Source organism: Photinus pyralis, unplaced genomic scaffold (assembly GCF_008802855.1).
Source record: "Photinus pyralis isolate 1611_PpyrPB1 unplaced genomic scaffold, Ppyr1.3 Ppyr1.4_unclustered_Scaffold6122, whole genome shotgun sequence".
Lineage (NCBI taxonomy): Eukaryota > Metazoa > Arthropoda > Insecta > Coleoptera > Lampyridae > Photinus > Photinus pyralis.
The window spans coordinates 8,950-28,086 of NW_022171900.1; the positions used below are offsets into that span (position 1 = coordinate 8,950).

Genomic DNA, 19,137 nt, shown 5'->3' on the forward strand with positions numbered 1-19,137 from the left:
TGTTTCTAGTCTATAGCTTTTGATTGAGAAATCCGATCGAAAAAGTACGAATTGTTTTGTTTTCTACGCACCAAAAGTAATAAGAAAAAATGTTTTCCCGAGAAATTTTGGTTCAGTCGATTTTTGGTAAAAAAGGAAGGTTATATACTGTCTTTTTTTGAGCCCCGAAAAAAAAATTGTCTCAGATCGATGCGGAAACAAAATTTTCTTATAGAATGTGGCCTGTAGAATCCATAATTTCAAACAGTTCCAAGATTGGGCTACTAGTTCAAAAATTATAGCCCTTTGAATTATTTTTCGAAATTGGTTTCTAGTCTGTAACTTTTGATTGAGAAGTCTAATCGGAAAGTACGAATTGTTTTGGATTCTACGCACAAAATTAATAAGAAAAGGTGTTTTCTCGAGAAATTTTGTTGCAGTCGTTTTTTGGTAAAAAAGGAAGGTTATACACTGCCTTTTTTTGAGCCCCGAAAAAAAAATTGTCTCAGATCGATCCGGAAACAAAATTTTCTTATAGAATGTGGCCTGTAGAATCCATAATTTCAAACAGTTCCAAGATTGGGCTACTAGTTCAAAAGTTACAGCCCTTTGAAATTTCTTTCGAAATTGGTTTCTAGTCTATAACTTTTGATTGAGAAGTCTGATCGAAAAAGTACGAATTATTTTGGATTCTACGCACCAAAATTAATAAGAAAAAGTGTTTTCCCGAGAAATTTTGGTGCAGTCGATTTTTGGTAAAAAAGGAAGGTTATACATTGCCTTTTTTTGAGCCCCGAAAAAAAAATGTCTCAGATCGACCCGGGGAAAAAATTTTCTTATAGAATGTGGTCTGTAGAATCCATAATTTCAAACAGTTCCAAGATTGGGCTACTAGTTCAAAAGTTACAGCCCTTTGAATTTTTTTTCGAAATTAGTTTCTAGTCTATAACTTTTGATTGAGAAGTCTGATCGAAAAAGTACGAATTGTTTTGGATTCTACGCACCAAAATTAATAAGAAAAAGTGTTTTCCCGAGAAATTTTGGTGCAGTCGATTTTTGGTAAAAAAGGAAGGTTATACACTGCCTTTTTTTGAGGCCCGAAAAAAAAATTGTCTCAGATCGACCCGGAAAACAATTTTCTTATAGAATGTGGCCTGTAGAATCCATAATTTCAAACAGTTCCAAGATTGGGCTACTAGTTCAAAAGTTACAGCCCTTTGAATTTTCTTTCGAAATTGGTTTCTAGTCTATAACTTTTGATTGAGAAGTCTGATCGAAAAAGTACGAATTGTTTTGGATTCTACGCACCAAAATTAATAAGAAAAAGTGTTTTCCCGAGAAATTTTGGTGCAGTCGATTTTTGGTAAAAAAGGAAGGTTATACACTGCCTTTTTTTGAGCCCCGAAAAAAAAATTGTCTCAGATCGACCCGGAAAAAAATTTTCTTATAGAATGTGGCCTGTAGAATCCATAATTTCAAACAGTTCCAAGATTGGGCTACTAGTTCGAAAGTTACAGCCCTTTGAGTTTGCTTTCGAAATTGGTTTCTAGTCTATAACTTTTGATTGAGAAGTCTGATCGAAAAAGTACGAATTATTTTTGATTCTACCCACCAAAATTAATAAGAAAAAGTGATTTCCCGAGAAATTGTGGTGCAGTCAATTTTTGGTAAAAAGGAAGGTTATACATTGCCTTTTTTTGAGGCCCTCAAAAAAAATTGTCTCAGATCGATCCGGAAAAAAATTTTTCTTATAGAATGTGGCCTGTAGAATCCATAATTTCAAACAGTTCCAAGATTGGGCTACTAGTTCAAAAGTTACAGCCCTTTGAATTTTCTTTCGAAATTGGTTTCTAGTCTATAACTTTTGATTGAGAAGTCTGATCGAAAAAGTACGAATTGTTTTGGATTCTACGCACCAAAATTAATAAGAAAAAGTGTTTTCCCGAGAAATTTTGGTGCAGTCGATTTTTGGTAAAAAAGGAAGGTTATACATGCCTTTTTTTGAGCCCCGAAAAAAAAATTGTCTCAGATCGATCCGGAAAAAAATTTTTCTTATAGAATGTGGCCTGTAGAATCCATAATTTCAAACAGTTCCAAGATTGGGCTACTAGTTCAAAAGTTACAGCCCTTTGAATTTTCTTTCAAAATTGGTTTCTAGTCTATAACTTTTGATTGAGAAGTCTGATCGAAAAAGTACGAATTGTTTTGGATTCTACGCACCAAAATTAATAAGAAAAAGTATTTTCCCGGGAAATTTTGGTGCAGTCGATTTTTGGTAAAAAAGGCCCTCAAAAAAAATTGTCTCAGATCGACCGGAAAAAATTCTTGGAGTATACGCAATTTATATTTGGCAACTATGTCGAAAAATAGAGAAAATCAAATCATGTAAAATCTGAAAATAAATGTGGTCTTTGAACATTTTCTTCAAAGGAACCTTATTTACAAAACACCCCACGTATAAACGTATAAGTATTCGAGCTAGAGGAATAGTGATAACATCAAAGAAATTCCACTGTTATTGAGTCTACACAATGAACAAATATAATAAATATATAAATATAAATATAATAGGGCAGATTTTTGAAAAAAACCTTCTAAGCCTTTGAAAAGGCATAAAAACAAACACATAATCGATCTGAAGGTTCTACCTTACGCACCTTTGTGAAAACAGAAAATCTACACTCACTATGTACTTTATGAGTAGATCCACATTCTTGTGATGTTACAGAGAAAAATGCAAGCTACACCACTGGGAATGTTTTACTGTGAATCTTCGCAATTCAAATTGTACAAGGACAAAGGCTGTGCATAAAAAAGAGAGAGGTGGCTTTTCCTTGAAGCAAACTTTTTGTTACGGAAGGTTGAAGATAAGTACAAGGTGTTAATACCAGTAAAATTATTATTGAATTTGTTCTTGAATTGTCATAATTATTAATTGATGATACTTATTGTTGAAATGCAGGACGATTAGTTTTTGAGTCAAAATAAAATTAAACAAACCTTTTGACTTCAGCGAATCGGACTGGGTATGTGAATGAGAATCATTCCCCTGAGTCGTATAAAGTAACCCAGTAGGTTTCTCGAATGGTTTTTCTCAGAAGTGACACCTTTGATAGGAAATGTTGGCTAGCCTCCTGCAGTGGTTTGAGCACTGGCGTATGATGTAACGTACCTAATCGCCATTGTTGGCACCCAAGTACCATGAAGATCCACCATACCTAGGCGTGAAACTTGAGTCTAGACGGACGCCTTAATCTATCCCGCCATGCCGACATTAAAACGGCTAAGGCCCGAGGAGCCGCTGGTCAGCTCTACCCGGTCTCAAAAAGCCGCCTCTCCATCAAGACAAAGATAACTGTCTACAAGACTTACATCAGACCATCTTGACCAAATAAAATTCCCATATGCCGCCGTACAGGTTGAAAGCCGACATGAAAACTGTTACAATGTAAAATTGTTAAATGCAGATTGGAAAAAGGGAGAAAAAAGCCCGTACATATCCTGAAATGTTTTCAATAGCTTTTTGTTCCTTTCTTGTAGGCAATGAAGCCCCTAGAGCTATTCTCGTGTAATTAAGACAGCACCTTTTAACAGACATTTTTAAATAATTTTCAAGCCTTCACTAGAAAAACGTGACACCTAATGCTGAAAAATCCGCATATAGCAGCTTTTATGCAAGTTATATAAAATATTTAAATTAGTGTCAACACGTATCAAACCCTGGCCGTATAAACTATTTGGATTAATAATTAATATCGAGGCTACATGTATCAAAACTGTGTAAAATTGAAGAGCCTACCGCTGCTCTCCTTTTACAGCCAAGTAGTTTTGACTTTTTCCTGGATCTCATTGTAAAAGGTTCCAATGAAACAAAGGCAGAAATGATAATTACATTGTACATTTTTGAATACCCCCCGCCATTTCGGAGAATTGGATGGATTTTGTTTAAAACAATTCTTTTTCTCAATGATGGACAAAATAGTGAGGTAAAGGTAGGTAAATTCTGGTAATGACGTACATCTATAAATCGATTCTTTGTAATCGCCAGTGTGAAACGAGATATTATTAAAAAGCGATTTAATCTACATCTAAAGCAAGGGAGCAATTAACTCTAAGCGTCTTATAATGGCACCACAAAGAAAGATCGTAAATCATTCCCATTTTCAGTTTACAACCCCCACAAACAACAATTTTCTTTCAATTACGAGTTTCTTTTCCGTATATTTTGAATGTCATGATTTAAACCGTGGGAGAATTGATTTTACTGACCTTTCTTAAAAATCTCGAGATCTTATCGCCGTGCTCCCATGGTGTAACCCATCCGCTCGACGCGTTGCAATCGAGCCCTTTACTGCCGTTATTAACGATCTGGCCCCTTCTGTCCGGTTTTTTCCGTAATAACTTATTAAAAGCTTCAACTAGTACGAATACCGCATCGTACATGAGGGCCGCCTGTGCGGAAATGCTCTCCCTTCCGGCGCCCTGAGAGGAGATCGGATCGAGGCGCTTCCATCCCTCGAGGAAGTCCTTTACATACTTTTTTGTGGTGTCGACTATTCGGAAACCGGTTATATTAATTGCGCCGTATTCTATTACTTCGCTTTCCCAACGGTCGTCCATTATCTGAAAAAGTAATACATGTTACGAGTCAAAACGTCACATGTAATGTACTATGTGCATTTAATTAGTAAAGAATGAAGAGGATCAATATTAAACATACTGTTGGAAAGTTACAACTCGTATCAGACAGAGCATTTGATGCTGTGTAAATTAGTCTATGCGAATTGACCGCAAGATTAGATGATCTAACTTTATTTGTACCATAATCTTGCCCCGAAACATTCGCCTCTGAGATCTTTCCCTATACAATTCGTCTCGAAAGGTTTCGTTCATGAATACTAGACCATCATACTACTTCCTCCCATAAAACAAATTGGCATATAAAAATACCCGAATCCAAGATAACTCGTTTTAAGGAACGATGTAGCAAGGAAAACGCACCTACCCACAAAAAAAAAACAAAAAACTAACAAAAACATCGGCCAGTCCCAACAGAAGTCCGAATCTCTATTCACTGAATTTTCACATTCGGCAACGTATCTGCTCTGAATCTGGGTTTAAGCAAAAAAAAGCACATTAACCGCGGTTACCTCTGTGCCGGTACATTTTCAGGAAGATATTCAAGACATTATTTGATAGGATTTAATTTAAATCTTTTTTTAAACTTTTCGTCGTGTTCAAAACCTTATCACGAATTTTCCCTTTACTGACCTGTCGGAAATATGGTGAATATCGTTATCCTAGGAATGTTTTCAAAAAGATTCCAATTAAATTACAGAAAGACTTCAGTCAATCCATTTCAGAAGGGTTTAAAACACTTTGGTGCGTTTGTCAGAATAATAACAGGAGACAAGGCATATTATGGGTATTGTACCTTGTTCCTGTAGGTTTAGGAGATTGCAAAAGTGAACCTATGTGAATTGCACATTTAAATGACCGTAAAAGGGTCCATTAAAGGTTACAGGATATAGGATTTACATACGAAAATTCTCAGACCAAAAGAGCAAGTTATTTTCTAGCAAATTTCTAGAGTATTTCAAATTGTGAGGATAACCTAATATAAATAGCCCCAAATTATCTACTTGGAGATCCAAATAGTATATAGACGCGATTCTTACAGTATTTTTTTGTCATTTTAAATCTAAGAGAAATAAAATGAAATCATATTGACATCATTTGCCCGATTTTGCACGCATTTGAGTATTCAAAACGGAGATTGTGATTCAGGTATAATTTAAACAATTTTAAAATTTAAGATTTTTAAAACTGCAAGAAGGTTCTAGTAGCGTCCAAAACCGACCAAAGATTTTTCAAAAGGAAAAACAAGAAGAAAAGAATTTGATACATACAATACACAATAAATAGAAAGCGGTCCAGAATAACTACAACGCTGTATATGTATATTACAATAAAACTTTATGAAGAACTCAAATCTCTAATTAGATTTTATGTGGAATAAAAAAATCGATTCTCAAATACTTAGTGATTGTATTATATAAGGACGTAAACCGATCTGAAACGATATATTCTGAGATTACCCTAGGATGATTCAAAGTGATTTAAACAGAATTTCAAGGATTTTATCAGGCATCTAAGATAAAAGAAAACGGTGAAAGCATTCGAAATGGGAAATTACTCCAAACCAGGACTGCTACCTATTCCAAAAGCTCTAAAGCATTCTGCAAAGATCCAGCTAGAATCATAGAAAATGCACTCCGAAAAAATTACGGGCTGATGGTAAAACGTTTTAAGTCTCCCTTGCAGATACAACCCCAACATGCGTTATTTAACTTTTTTAAAGGTCTGGAAAAAATATGAACAAGGATGAAAGTTGAATTAATAAGTTACATGCCATATGTGTGTAAATTTTTTTCATCGCTTGAATTTAAGCTTTAGGGATGCTGTAGTGCCCATTTGTCGACAAAATTGTTCCAAATTAATTGGATTAGGTGTCAAAATAAGCACGTCTGCTATAAATAATGATTTTGTTTGACTATTTTGGTGTAACAGTAACCGGTAAGATAATACCTAAACTTTCAACGGGGTTTGATGCATGTTCCCTTCTTGTTTGTGATATTGGAAAGTTGTTCAGGCGATTATTTTGCTTCAACAACGACCCATAACGTGATACAATAAGATAACAAGAGACGCATGAATGCACGACTTGATTTTGTTATTGTTATACAGGGTGCCCATTATGTATGGAATATATTCAAGAATAAGAAACGTACACGTTCATTTGTTTTATTTTGATGTAGGATGTCTAGATTAATGTTAGATGGAGAGCTGAAAATTAAAAATCAAAAAGTTGCCGAAGAAGAAGTAACTCAGACTGGGTTAGTGATAAAAATGATGAAAAATCGATTACTGGTTATGTTTTTAATTTTGGGAAAGCCGAAAACAGAAATGTGGAGCCAGAGCATCGATTCATGCAGAGTATATCGCCCTTTATGAGTCAATGTGTGATTTCTGTGGCTAAAATCTTCGTTGCATGAGGTAGATGAAGAAAGTTTGATTTATGGAAGAAAAATTGTGCATTGTGATAGCCAAAGTTCGATTGCAATTGAAACTATTTTCGTTATTATAGTGAGTGTACTAGCAAAGATTAGTATATTTAAATCTGTGGTACTAGTAACAGAGCGGTTAAAAGAGAATAAATGCTCTCATCAGAAAACCTTGTTGACCTCTTTAATACGAAGTTCCTGTCAGGGCCCAAATCAGAAATGTTTGCTAAGGCTATAGATCTATTATTTCAGAATTTTTGTTATGGTTTTGCTCTGGTAATGTAAGAATTTCCTATACATATGGAATAAGGGGAGGTAACTTGCATTGCCTAGTTAAAACTAACCATTTATTTCATACTGTCCGCTATACCGTACATTACATCATTCATTTGAGTCCGGAAAGTGATCTATTACATCACAAGGCCGGAAAGTGTTGCGTAGCAACTGATAATTTTCTGACAAAAAGAAACGTCAAATTTATTTAAGATGATAGCTATTTACATTATCATTCGAAAGCTTAAGACTATTAATTATACAATTAGAATTCTCACTAATTTTAATAGTGGACACACCCCCATCGCTGGGGACTGTGGTGGTGGAAACCTCTTGCCACCTTCTCAACCATATTCTTGGGGCGAAAATTGCAATAATTTCTGCACAATTTAAAAAAATTCACTCCATCGCACGTATTAATGACTGCAAATACGTCTACCTCTACCGTGAGTTTTTGTGTCCTGATGAATCCGAAATTAAAAAGTTGTACAATTAGGTGTCATCTAACCTTTACTAAAAGGTAATCTTTTGTAGGCGCTGTCAACTTGACATATTTGGAAATGTTCGCGTTTGCATTTATCATGGTTTTGCACATTGAATATTTGGACCACAATGTAGAACTAGAGAACTTTTTGGCCTAGAAGGTATTCCATTAGTTTAAAGAAGGCTTGTTAGCTCTAAATATTTTCTCACCGCATCCAAAAAGTTAGAAAGCATGATGTTTTCGTTGACATCATTATCCTCATTGTACCTTTTTTCGCCAAGCACAAACTATATAACTGATACTGATTTCTGGGGATGAGATTTTCTACAGATTCTTCACTTTTTGAACAAATCACCCTTACAAATTCACCACCAGAAGAACATGCCGCCTCAATTTTTTTTACAAATAAATGAACAAGGCAAAACAATTCGTGCGTAACTATGCAACGGTACCGGATGCAAAGGTGATGCGACTAAAGATGACATGTGCTATGTAAAAGAATAAAAAAAATCTCAAAATTGAGACAGTATGAAATAAAATTTTGTACGATACACGGCCGTGAAGTGATTATTAAAGCACTCGTTTAGGAATTCCGACATCTAAACTCGTACTTTAATAAGCCACTTCCCGGCCTTATAACGTAAATAACTATTTTGATGCCCGAGACAATTGCATTCATTTCTAACATTAATCTTTCAACAGGAGCGTTTTTAAAGTTAAACTAATGGCTATTAGATAATGGTTTATAATATTCTCCTTGAAGTATGTTAAAGATAAAGAGACAGGTTGATTATAAATCGAGTACTTAAGTCATTAAATGAATATGATTATGTAATATCGACTGATGGAACTGCCGCCAATCCATCGCAATGTATGTAACAAACAGAAACATGCAAGATATTTTGTTTTGCTTGTATCCGTTACAAAAGGGAAAGAGTTGTTTGAACATAAATTCTACCCTAATCCTCTCATAAAATAAAACTCTCATGAAATATTAAACTTACCAAACCCGAGAGTAGGTAATGATAGGTTCGTTTGCCGAGGGTAATATCTCGGACATGGCTGACAACAATTTCCTTGGCCGTATCGGCTGTGCAATCTAAGACTACGTGTTTAGGATCCCAGCGTGATTGTTCCTCCAACCCCCTTAGGAACTGTAAAGCCTCCGTTACGTTATTTATTCTTCGCACTGTCGTAACTCTAAACGCTTCGTTACCAGGAATTAAACCCTGATATATTTGCTGCAGTCGCAGCAATCCTGCAACATTTGGAAAAAAATTGAGGGGTAGCGTGTAAAAGAAAAGTGGATTAAATTAGTAGCTTACCGTCGTTTGAGTCGTAAAGATAAATTATACTGCGCCAACCGTAGTATCGTACGGTATCTATTATAGCCTGATGGTACTCCGGTCGCATCGAAATCGCATAATCTAGAAATCCAGACGACGGTGCCAGAACCTTCTCGGGAAACCATGGGGTCACGAATGGCATTTGAAAGGTGTTACTATACGAGTGTAGAGTGTCGAAGGAATCTGGCGAAACGGCTCCCAGCATTGAAAATACGCCACGTTGAAATTGGCTGCAAACTGAAAAAAAGAAATAGTGCTAATGAAATGGCTTCGTGCGTACATCTTTCGCTGAATAATTTAAGTAATGCTGTCGTGATATTGTTATCTTGTGGAAAATTCAAGTGGCGTACATCGAGATTATGTCTTTACACAAAAAATGGTCGCTTGATTTTTTTGGAGTGTACATAATGTTGTAGTAGTGTACAAAATTGCATTTTTATGGACTAATAGCACACCATTGCTCCATTAGCATGTGAATATTATAAATTTCTTTCTCGCACGAACACCGATTCTTAAGAAAAACGCAATTGGTTTAGTAGTACTTATTTGTTCGTGACAACCGCAAGTAGTTGTTGAGCTGCATCGAGGAAAAAAGGAAATGTTGAAATAAACGCTGTGGCGATCGATACGACAAGCATTAAATAATAATAGCCTTTCATTGATGATGTAAATTCATAAAAAGATGCTTACTGAGTCTGGAAAGCTTGAAGGCGTCGGCGGTGTTAATAACGTCAACGTAGGCCTGGAGTTCAAAACGACGCCCCGTTACATTTTGGTTGTGCGTCAGCATGGCAAATTTGAATGCAGTTTGAACCTCATCTGTTCCTTGTTCAAAAATTGCGCCTGAAATTATAATTGCATTAGTATAAAGTAACAAAGTAACGTTACAAGCGGTCAGTTTGCGTGAACAATAATAGTTAGATCGTATCAATGTTGACAATTTTGATCTTAAGAGAAATGTGTTCCTTGCTTTACAACACTAATTATTCTCTTGAATTGGAAATTATACCACTTATCAACCACTGGTATATAGTTACACAACGGACGATCAAAAATGAGTTGCTGTTTAGTCGCCTTTGGAAGTTCAAGTAAAGTAGGTACGGTTTCCCATGTAAACAAAAATTCCGACATCGACAGCAACTCATTTTTGATCGCATAGTATTAGTGTACCGTGTGTCCTATTATGGTTGAGACTGCGGTGTATCTCAGTTGTTTTTAAAGATTGAGACTTACCTTTTCTCTATCTTACATTGGTAGTAAGATATGATAACATCCCAAAAAGTCAAACTTTTCGTTTTTAACCTGTATCTCAAAAGCAATCATAGCTAGATTCATATTCTGTTTGTGGTATTAAAAGTTTCACAGAAAAGTGGTACTAGAAAATCATAAAGCAAATGCTAAATTGTAACTTATTTTACCGGATTCCCGAACTGAGAAGTAAATTGAGGACACGAGAAGACGCAGAATTTTGCAAACTACAAGAAACCTAGGGGAGCAAATATTCAAATATAAAGAAATTAGCATTGTACGTAATCCCTATGGTAGGTACGTGAACCGTTTCTACAACCTGTATATGGCAATGAAATAGTAAGTAAGTAGGTAAGTAATTTATTGTGTTAATACATTGAAGAAATGCTTACACTCGTCCGAAAATCGTATAACACATAAACATAAAATACATGAAACATATAGAACAATATTACATAAATAACATGAAAATTCATTTAGAAAACAAATAATCAAAAAATACAAACAACAAAAAATAACTTAAAGCGTTAAAGTGTTGAGGTCGTTATCTAAAAACTCTTGGATGTTATATATTGGATTTTCGCGTAAAAAAGTTTTAAGTTTCTTGGAAAAAAGTTGTTCATTTAGAGATTGGAAACAAGAAGGTAAACGGTTATACAATACAGGGCCCCAATAATTATGTGCCGCTTGCGACGTTTTTAATCGTAATCTATCATTATATATTTGATTTTTGTTCCGAGTATTGTAAGAATGAACATTTTTATGCGTTATATAATTTGATTTATTTCTATGAACGAACAAAACTGAGTCAAAAATGTATTGTGATGGAGCTGTTAGAATTTGCAACGATTTAAAGATATTGCGACAGTCCTCCCTGTAGCCAGCATTTACAATATTCCGCACACAGCGCCTTTGCATGGCAAGCGTTCTTTTCATTCCTGTAGAATGACCCCAGGCAATGATGGCGTAACTAATGATAGAATGTGCAAAGCTATAATAAAAGCATGTGCACAGAAACTGAATTTGACAAATGTTTTAGCATATACGCAACAGATGCCACTTTTGCACAAACTTTATTTTCATGCTGTCTCCAGGAAAGCCTGGCATCGATCTGCACCCCTAGAAAATTAATGGAGGCTATGTCTTTTCTACCAATATTTCTTAAAGAAAATTGAATTTTTTGCGTCTTACTGTCGTTTATTACCAATCGATTGGCAGTAGTCATACAGGGTGATTCCTATAGTACCTGCCACCGTTTGGGAGCGTATAGGGGGTGCCTAGGGGAGTATTTTGATATAGGACACTTGGGGTCGGAAATCTAAAATAAGGGCGCCAGAACCAAATTTATCTTCTGGAATTTCACGCCTGTATGTAGGCAACCCAACCGACCGACGTTTCGCGTGGAGCGATGCAGAGCGAGTTAGCGCGAGGAAGCGACATGGGAGGGAAGGAGGGAAAACGACAGTCAAAAGCAATAACGTTTACAAGTGTTCAACGTGGCCACCGTTGTTCTCAATGCACTTCCTACATCTAGCCAACTAATTATTATACTATTGCCATAGTGTTTATTCACTTGATACGCGTCGTTGCAGACGGGATTTCGTGGGTTTAAACAAAATTCTGATCAAGTGTCAGCCACACATCGCCGCCTGAGATCGCTCCGTGTGCACCGCGGGCCGGTTGGGTTGCCTACCTACAGGCGCGAAATTCCAGAAGGTAAATTTGGCTCTGGCACCCTTATTTTAGATTTCCGACCCCAAGTGGCCTATATCAAAATACTCCCCTACGCACCACCTACACGCTCCCAAACGGTGGCAGGTACTATAGGAATCACCCTGTATACATAAATACATATAAGTCGGTATGTAAAGAAACAATTAAGGGACATGAGACAAAAAACAAACTCTTCTCAGTTACCGTAACGAAGATTCAGCTTTTGGTGCAGTTTGCTGTAATTGTTTAAGAAACTATTTCCCAACAGTTTTTTCATATTAAAAAAAATAGTGCGTATCAGGTCATATTTTGAATACGCTTATGAGAGAATTCTTGTTGTTGGACAACAGTTGTTATTGAATTTGCTTTTCAGATTCTCAGAAACTTGTTAGGGTTGAGTCGAGTTTGTCGTTTTTACATTCACAGGCAACATTTTATATGAAATTTTGTTCAGATCAAAATTTTTGAGAAAATGTTTAAAAACATCCAGGGGGAAAACTGCAGATGGAAGTTTTGAGACGCAATCCTCAAAGGAAATGCGTTCGATCTTTGATTAATTTGGAACAAGTATGTGCTTTTCTGCCCTTTTACTGTAACTTCGGTTCAAGAAGGAAGAATATATTCCCTCCAATCATAATTCCTTTACCATAAAAGGTGTCAAAATATTGTAGGAGCAAAATTGCATTACCGTGGCCATGTTTCTAAAATATTTCTGGCGTTTCGCCTATCCAGAGTTATAATTTGTTCAGGGGACGCCATTTGACGTTTGGCGAGGGCCAATCAATTATTTCGGTAAAGAACCCAAGAAAATTACGTGAATGTGGAACAGATCTTAGTCTGTGGTTCAACACAAAACTTAGCTGCCGGCGCGATTTGGTTTCCTTGAAAAATGTTTGGAAAAACGGTCAAATTTTGAGGCAACAAGGCGAAAGCGTTAATTATTTAGAGGTATAATACGTTAAATAAAAAAATACTTTCCAATTTTACAATAAAATACGGGTGCTCTCTTATATCTTTATTAAAAGAAACGGAAGTGTTATACGCCACTGAAACGTGGTAACGGTAATTGTGTGCACAATTTTTCTCCTACATTTTTTCCGATCTTTTATTGTAAAGGAATTATGATCCTGGGGATTTTAGAAGATACACACTGTATATGACATGGATAGAAAGTGCCATTTCGTCGAGTCCCAAAGATCTGAGTGATCTATGGAATTATTTATATTACTACATATTTGAATAACTTCCCATTTTACGTTTGTGTTATTAATGACAAACATTCTTATAAAACAACGTTTCATTAGGTTAATTAATTGTAATTAGTAAAGTTTACTTATAATTTCGCGCTGTTATTGGTTTACAAAGTTGCAATTTGAATTGATTTATAATGCTTGAAGTCCCGTAGAATAGAAGTTTATTTACCTGTGAAAAATGTGTCGGTAACCGGACAGTTATTGTCCATTATGTAAAGGAAGCCCGCAACTATAGTTATATACAGGCGTGATCGTCGATTATCATTCTTTCTATTCGTCTGTGGAGAAACATGGAAGTAAAAATGGGAAGTAGATTGCTAGAAAGTGCAAGTTTATGACTTAATCGCCGTGAATCTCGAAATCAAATGGTGCCCCTATGCTTTTTTTTGGATGTATGGAATTGCTTACTTGGTAGTTTTCCTGAAAGTATTACAGTAGTGTTTGGGGGTTTCACTTTCCCAATTTCTCCTTCTTGAAATTGAATGGTTGGGAGAAACTATAAGCATAGCATTTTAGGTGCAACGAAAATCCATCGGTCTGGCCCCCCTAAGCATATCTGATGGATCGTTGATGAAGTAGACAATAAAATGCTACTTTCAATTTCCTATTTTCTGTTGTTGATGTTTTAAATTTTAAGGTATGTATATTTCAAGATTGTTACTCGTTATTAGTTACAATTTTCCTACAGCTTGAAAATGACTTAGGTCGAAACTATAGTCGCTATGTGATTTTATTCACAATTTTTTTAATAAAGAAGTATGGGGAAGGTTTAGTGTGTTAAATTCCTATTCAACTGTCTACTTTCTGACCCCGTTTTGAGCTTTACCACCATGGATTCCCACCAAGATGCTACTTCATATTGGATAAGTAGTGTCATTGAAATAGTTTCTCTGCCCCAGCTGGAACAATTTAGGGGGGGGGGGGCAATGCCACCCTTAGAAATTTCATATACTTGTAATAAATAAAAACAACAAAAAGTTAGAGTACAGGCCTCTGATTTTCGATGTTTTGTACGGGTTTATTCGATTGAGGATGAATTGAGAGTAGTTTTACACTTTGTTTCTTTCCTTTTTGAGAAATTTTAAGTTTGAACTGCTCGTAGTTAGGTATATTTACTTATTATGTACATATAACGTAAATAGGACAGTATGTAAATTTACGCTCTCCCACTCCCAATTTGCTACATGCTTGCATTTTTTAAAATACAGAAATATAAATGATCTTTGTGTCAATTTTTTAGTAGAAACGGTTGCATAGATGTATAGAGGATTATGTGTGTAGTTTTTCATGTAGTGACTGTCATTTTACACTTAACGTGTAAGACGGGACAGATGGCGTCCATTTCACATGCAAACGTTTTCGTGAAATACATTTTATTTATTGCACGATGTTATTGTAAAGAGTCATTGTAAAATTTACGGGTGTTTTTTGTATCAGTAGCAGAAAAGTCAATTTAATTGCTATTGGCTTAGTGTTTGTTCGGTGTCGTAATCTGTTCAAGGCTGTGGACTGCAAAAAAGTGGAAAGGTTGAAACTGTTGGGGTGCATCAAGTATTTTTCCTTTTTGTTGGTCCATAAGCTGCCCTTTTAACGTTTTAGCTAGTTTTTCTGACAAACCTATCTTTTACCTGAGAAGTTTCTACGGTCAGACATAAAAGTCTTGTGACACACTAAATATTCTTGTTTCTTTGATTGATTTTGTTTACAAGGGCCACAACTTTCCCTATAAGCGCATATAAAATTGTTTATTTATCCCTGTTTTAACATTACCAATATTTGTAAAAAACAAGCCCTAGATGACAATTATCTGTTACGGTACCGGGATTGTAACTTTCGTTGTGCATTAATAATTTGTGGTTCTTTAGTTGATTAAGGCATATAAAGTGCCAACTTGCTTTATTTTAGATTAGAAATACCAATTTTTTTAAGGAAAACTCTCTGGTACATGATAATTACGAATTACTAGAGTCATAACTTTTATTGTGCATTAAATATGTTTGTTTCTTTAATAGATTTTGTCTAAAAAGGCTCTCAAGAAACCCTATCATACTTCTCCGTTTTAAAATTACCACTTTCTCTAGGGAAATTGTCCCGGTTCTTGAAAATTATTTATTACTAAATTTGTAACTTTGTTGGTGGAACAAGTATTTTCTTTTTATTAATTCATGTTGTTTATAGAGTCCAAAATTGGTGATCTTCCTTATAATTCCTTTCTTAGCAGTCATACAAGAACGGTGCTAGCGACCTTTTTAGGTTTTTGGGTATGCCGTTTCTAAATTTATACTTTTTACAAAATGTACCTATCACAAAATGGCAAGTCTCTACACAATGCGAGCAATATAGGTAGGGGTTCTTCAAAGTAATGAACATAGAATTAAATTAAAAAAAAATTCCAACTGAAATTCTTCACCAAGTCCCAGAAATGGTCACAATTTGGCAAAATATGATGGACAACCTTTTTCTTTTTTTAACTGACCAACCGTTTCCACATATCACAATAAAAAAAGTAATGTTCTTTTTATAGTCGAAATCGCATTCATACGCTTACACCCCTTTGTGCGTTAAGTGCATGTTAGAGAGGAGTGTTTTTTATTATGAGTTCTGCACATCATTTAATATGTGCCAAGAAGTCCAGAATTACTGAAATTTTCTTACATGTTTTTGGGTTTCTTGATTTTTAAGTTTTGGGAAAATTTTTATAAAATGGAAAAAAGGACAATTGAATTTGGGGAAACGCAAACTTTGGAACTATTGCGGGCTTAGACGAAACACTTTGGGTCCGCAATTTATTTCGAAAAAATGGTTATTTTGGTCTCCCCTGCCTCTAACACACATGGTTAATATTACACCGATTTAGCTTAAGCAAGTATGCATTAACTAGATGCCCAATAGATAGGTTTTTATCTTAAGAGTTGTATAATGTTCTACATCTTTCGCTATTTCGTTCGTTACGGTGTCCAGTTTGGCACCAAGGAAGGATGCTTTTCTGCGTTTATTAGTATAGAAGTTATAGTCAAAAATCATTTCTTTTATTATGCTTATGATTCGTTATGGTGTGGTTTGCACCAAGGAAGGAATTATTCCTGCGCCATTTACGAAAAAAAAGTTATAACAAAATCTCTTTCACTCATCACATTTTTAAACTTTTGCGCTTATTGTATAGTTATAAATCCTATACGCTTGTAACCTTTGTTGTAAATCGCACTAAAATCCATAGTTTAGCTGGCCGATTGTAGGAGTTTGAGTTGGGCGACTGAAATATAAAGGAAGAAGTGAAGATGGCTGAACTAAAATTGTAATGTTGTTTTTGTATGGAAATAAAAGTAGTTTTATATGATTTAGTGCGTACTTTGTGTTTAAAAACTTCAACCTTTGCTTTTGCTTCGTGATTAGCGAAAACATGAACCTCAGTTTTAGCGATCATTTTGGGCCATTGAGAGACCCAAATTTTTAATCCGAGCCCAATTTGATTTAGGAAACGATCAAATGCATCGATAGAGAACAACAAATTGACGCTGCTGGTAGCCATTATACCTTCTCTAAATAAATAAAAATGAATGTATGTCTGTCTGTATGTCTCTAATGCCTTCCTAAACAATTCATCCTATTGCGGATTGTGAATGCGCAAAGCCAACCTTTTTAGTTGCAAGCTGATTTTTCCGAAATTTTAACCGAAGGTGGTTTTCAAATAATGCGGTTCGTCATCATTTTGGTTAAATGGTTGAAACGAATTTGTCTGAGGTAACTAATTTTTTCGGAAAAAAGACTATTAATGTGGAAACGGCCTTTTAATATTGAAAGTGAGTTCACTCGCAAAGTGAAATTTGACTGAAGATCTAACAATATGTACTAACAAATACTGTTGGACGGATAGAAAGTGGTCAAAATAGAGTACCCACTTTTTATTTTTGGCCACAATAGTTTAAAGCACACTTTTAAATCACACCTATATTTATTCTACCAAAGCAAGAAAAAAGATTTGCATGTCACCCTTTTATACGTTTCCGTGTGGGCGAACACAGTTAACCTTTCCAGTAAAAATAAAACAGAAACTTTATATCTACGATTTATAAAAAAGTCAGGGCCTCTATAATGATCTTAATATGAAATTAGAAGTTTCGTATATGGTGCGATACACCAAATCCTCAAATTCCCGCTTAGATTATCGTTAGCAAATTTGGCAAGTTGAGTGCAAAAAAAAAGTTTATACGTAAAACTGTCACGCGAACTCATTCTCTAAATGACATACTAAAATCTTTTTAAAGCTACATTTTGCATGCATCTGGATTAGTTAATGGCACGTATTAACTTTCAAAGGAAATTACTTCGTGATCCCGATCGTTTGTAAATTTTTACATGACCTACGCTAAAACGGAGCTTTAGTATTACGTAATCGACTACCCTTCGTATTTAATGACGTATTACCAATTACGAAAGAACCTAAATGTGAAAACACTACGTTTGTAGCGCGCTCTTGTGTTACCGTTGCAAGTTATACGATCTGTGTGTTTACTTATACGTGGGGAAAGATGTGTTTCTCTTTATCATCGTTAATTTTGGGACGGAAGTTGCTTGGTGCACGCGAATAATGGAAGAGCTCTGTAAAAAACGCGTCCGGTCTTACGAAACAATGATTATAGCCTAGGGACACTGGAAAGACTATGCTTGTTGTACATATAGGCAGAAACATGCACATAAACAATAACAGCCATTGAAATTTTCAAAACGTCTTAAGTTGGGTGCAAGAACCTTTCGCATACAATATCAACTAAAGTTCATGCATATTTGGAGACAAATTCTTCGATGAAATGGAAAAAAACGCTCTGTTCTACTTAGATAATACTAATGCTTTACCCAAGGGTATCTTATCCCCACTTGCCGATGTACCGATTATAAATGTAAACAATATAAGCGTCTCGACGCTACCGGCACTCATGGCGTTTACTCAGCTTCACTACCTCTGGACCAATTCTGTTAACAAAAGCGACGCCCAGATGCGCGGCGCAGACGCATGCACTGCATTGTACGTCGATTACTTCGTTCTCATCATCTTCGATTTTATCAGTTTATATTTCGGAAAGTTTGCCAAATTAAGTTTTTGGAAACTTGATCGTCGTTATCCATTCCGTTATTGGAGTAGGATCAATCAGTAGAAACCTAATTGGTTCATTGTGTAACGTTTATGTTTTCCAACACTGCGAGTATGAACATGCGTAAAAGTGTTTAAAGTAACGTGCATGATGTGAATTATGCGCTCATGGCAAAATTAGTCGTCCATTTATGTTATGAGAGTGCTACCAAATGTTTCTGTTCTGTAATTGATGTTAAAGGGAGCTTTACTTACATAAATTTTTCCAAAAGCGGGTTGCAGTAAATACGTGAGACAATACATCTGTAGTACGGACTACGGACAATGAAAATTTCTAGATTATTACAACTCTCTTCCTCCTGAATCCAGAAATCACTGATTTCTTCCTCAATTATTTACTAATCTAAACTAATCCTAAAGAGCACTAGGAGAACAGTAATTCTCCAGTTATATTGTGAGAGCATTATTATAATGTAAATCTACTATTGTTCTATGTTGTATGATAATTCTACTTTCTTCATACTGTTACCATCCTCGATACTAATTAAATCTACTCTTGTAATTATACCTTATTATAAAAACGGTAATAGGTACCTTGAGCAGATAGTAAAACGTAGAGGGGAGAACTGCAGCTCCAACGTACAACGAAATTGTAGAAACAGAGAAGGAACTGCACCGAATGATGGAG

At 35.5% G+C, this 19,137-nt stretch overlaps 1 protein-coding gene and 1 long non-coding RNA gene across 2 annotated transcripts; both read right to left on the reverse strand.

Annotated features, from left to right (window-relative positions):
- Positions 1-4,218: 4,218 nt before the first annotated feature.
- LOC116182601 (glutamate receptor 1-like) lies at positions 4,219-18,334 on the reverse strand. Its single transcript, XM_031503147.1, has 5 exons — positions 18,215-18,334; positions 9,837-9,989; positions 9,126-9,383; positions 8,805-9,058; positions 4,219-4,602 (listed from the first exon to the last, which is right to left on the reverse strand). Exons 1-5 carry the CDS (start codon positions 18,294-18,296, stop codon positions 4,219-4,221), a joined length of 1,131 nt encoding a protein of 376 aa, XP_031359007.1. The 5' UTR covers positions 18,297-18,334.
- LOC116182594 lies at positions 7,546-8,416 on the reverse strand. The gene is made up of 3 exons (XR_004147566.1): positions 8,010-8,416; positions 7,825-7,953; positions 7,546-7,777 (listed from the first exon to the last, which is right to left on the reverse strand). It is a non-coding gene; the product is annotated as an uncharacterized LOC116182594 (long non-coding RNA).
- Positions 18,335-19,137: the final 803 nt, after the last annotated feature.

Excerpts from the sequence above, each read along its gene's own strand:
- LOC116182601 (XM_031503147.1), bottom strand. The coding sequence starts at position 18,296 with ATGAGTGCCGGTAGCGTCGAGACGCTTATATTGTTTACATTTATAATC. Across the intron at positions 9,990-18,214 it reads TGGGGATAAGATACCCTTGG|GCGCAATTTTTGAACAAGGA; the intron begins GTAAAGCATTAG and ends TTATAATTTCAG. Across the intron at positions 9,384-9,836 it reads CTTCAAGCTTTCCAGACTCA|TTTGCAGCCAATTTCAACGT; the intron begins GTAAGCATCTTT and ends TCTTTTTTTCAG.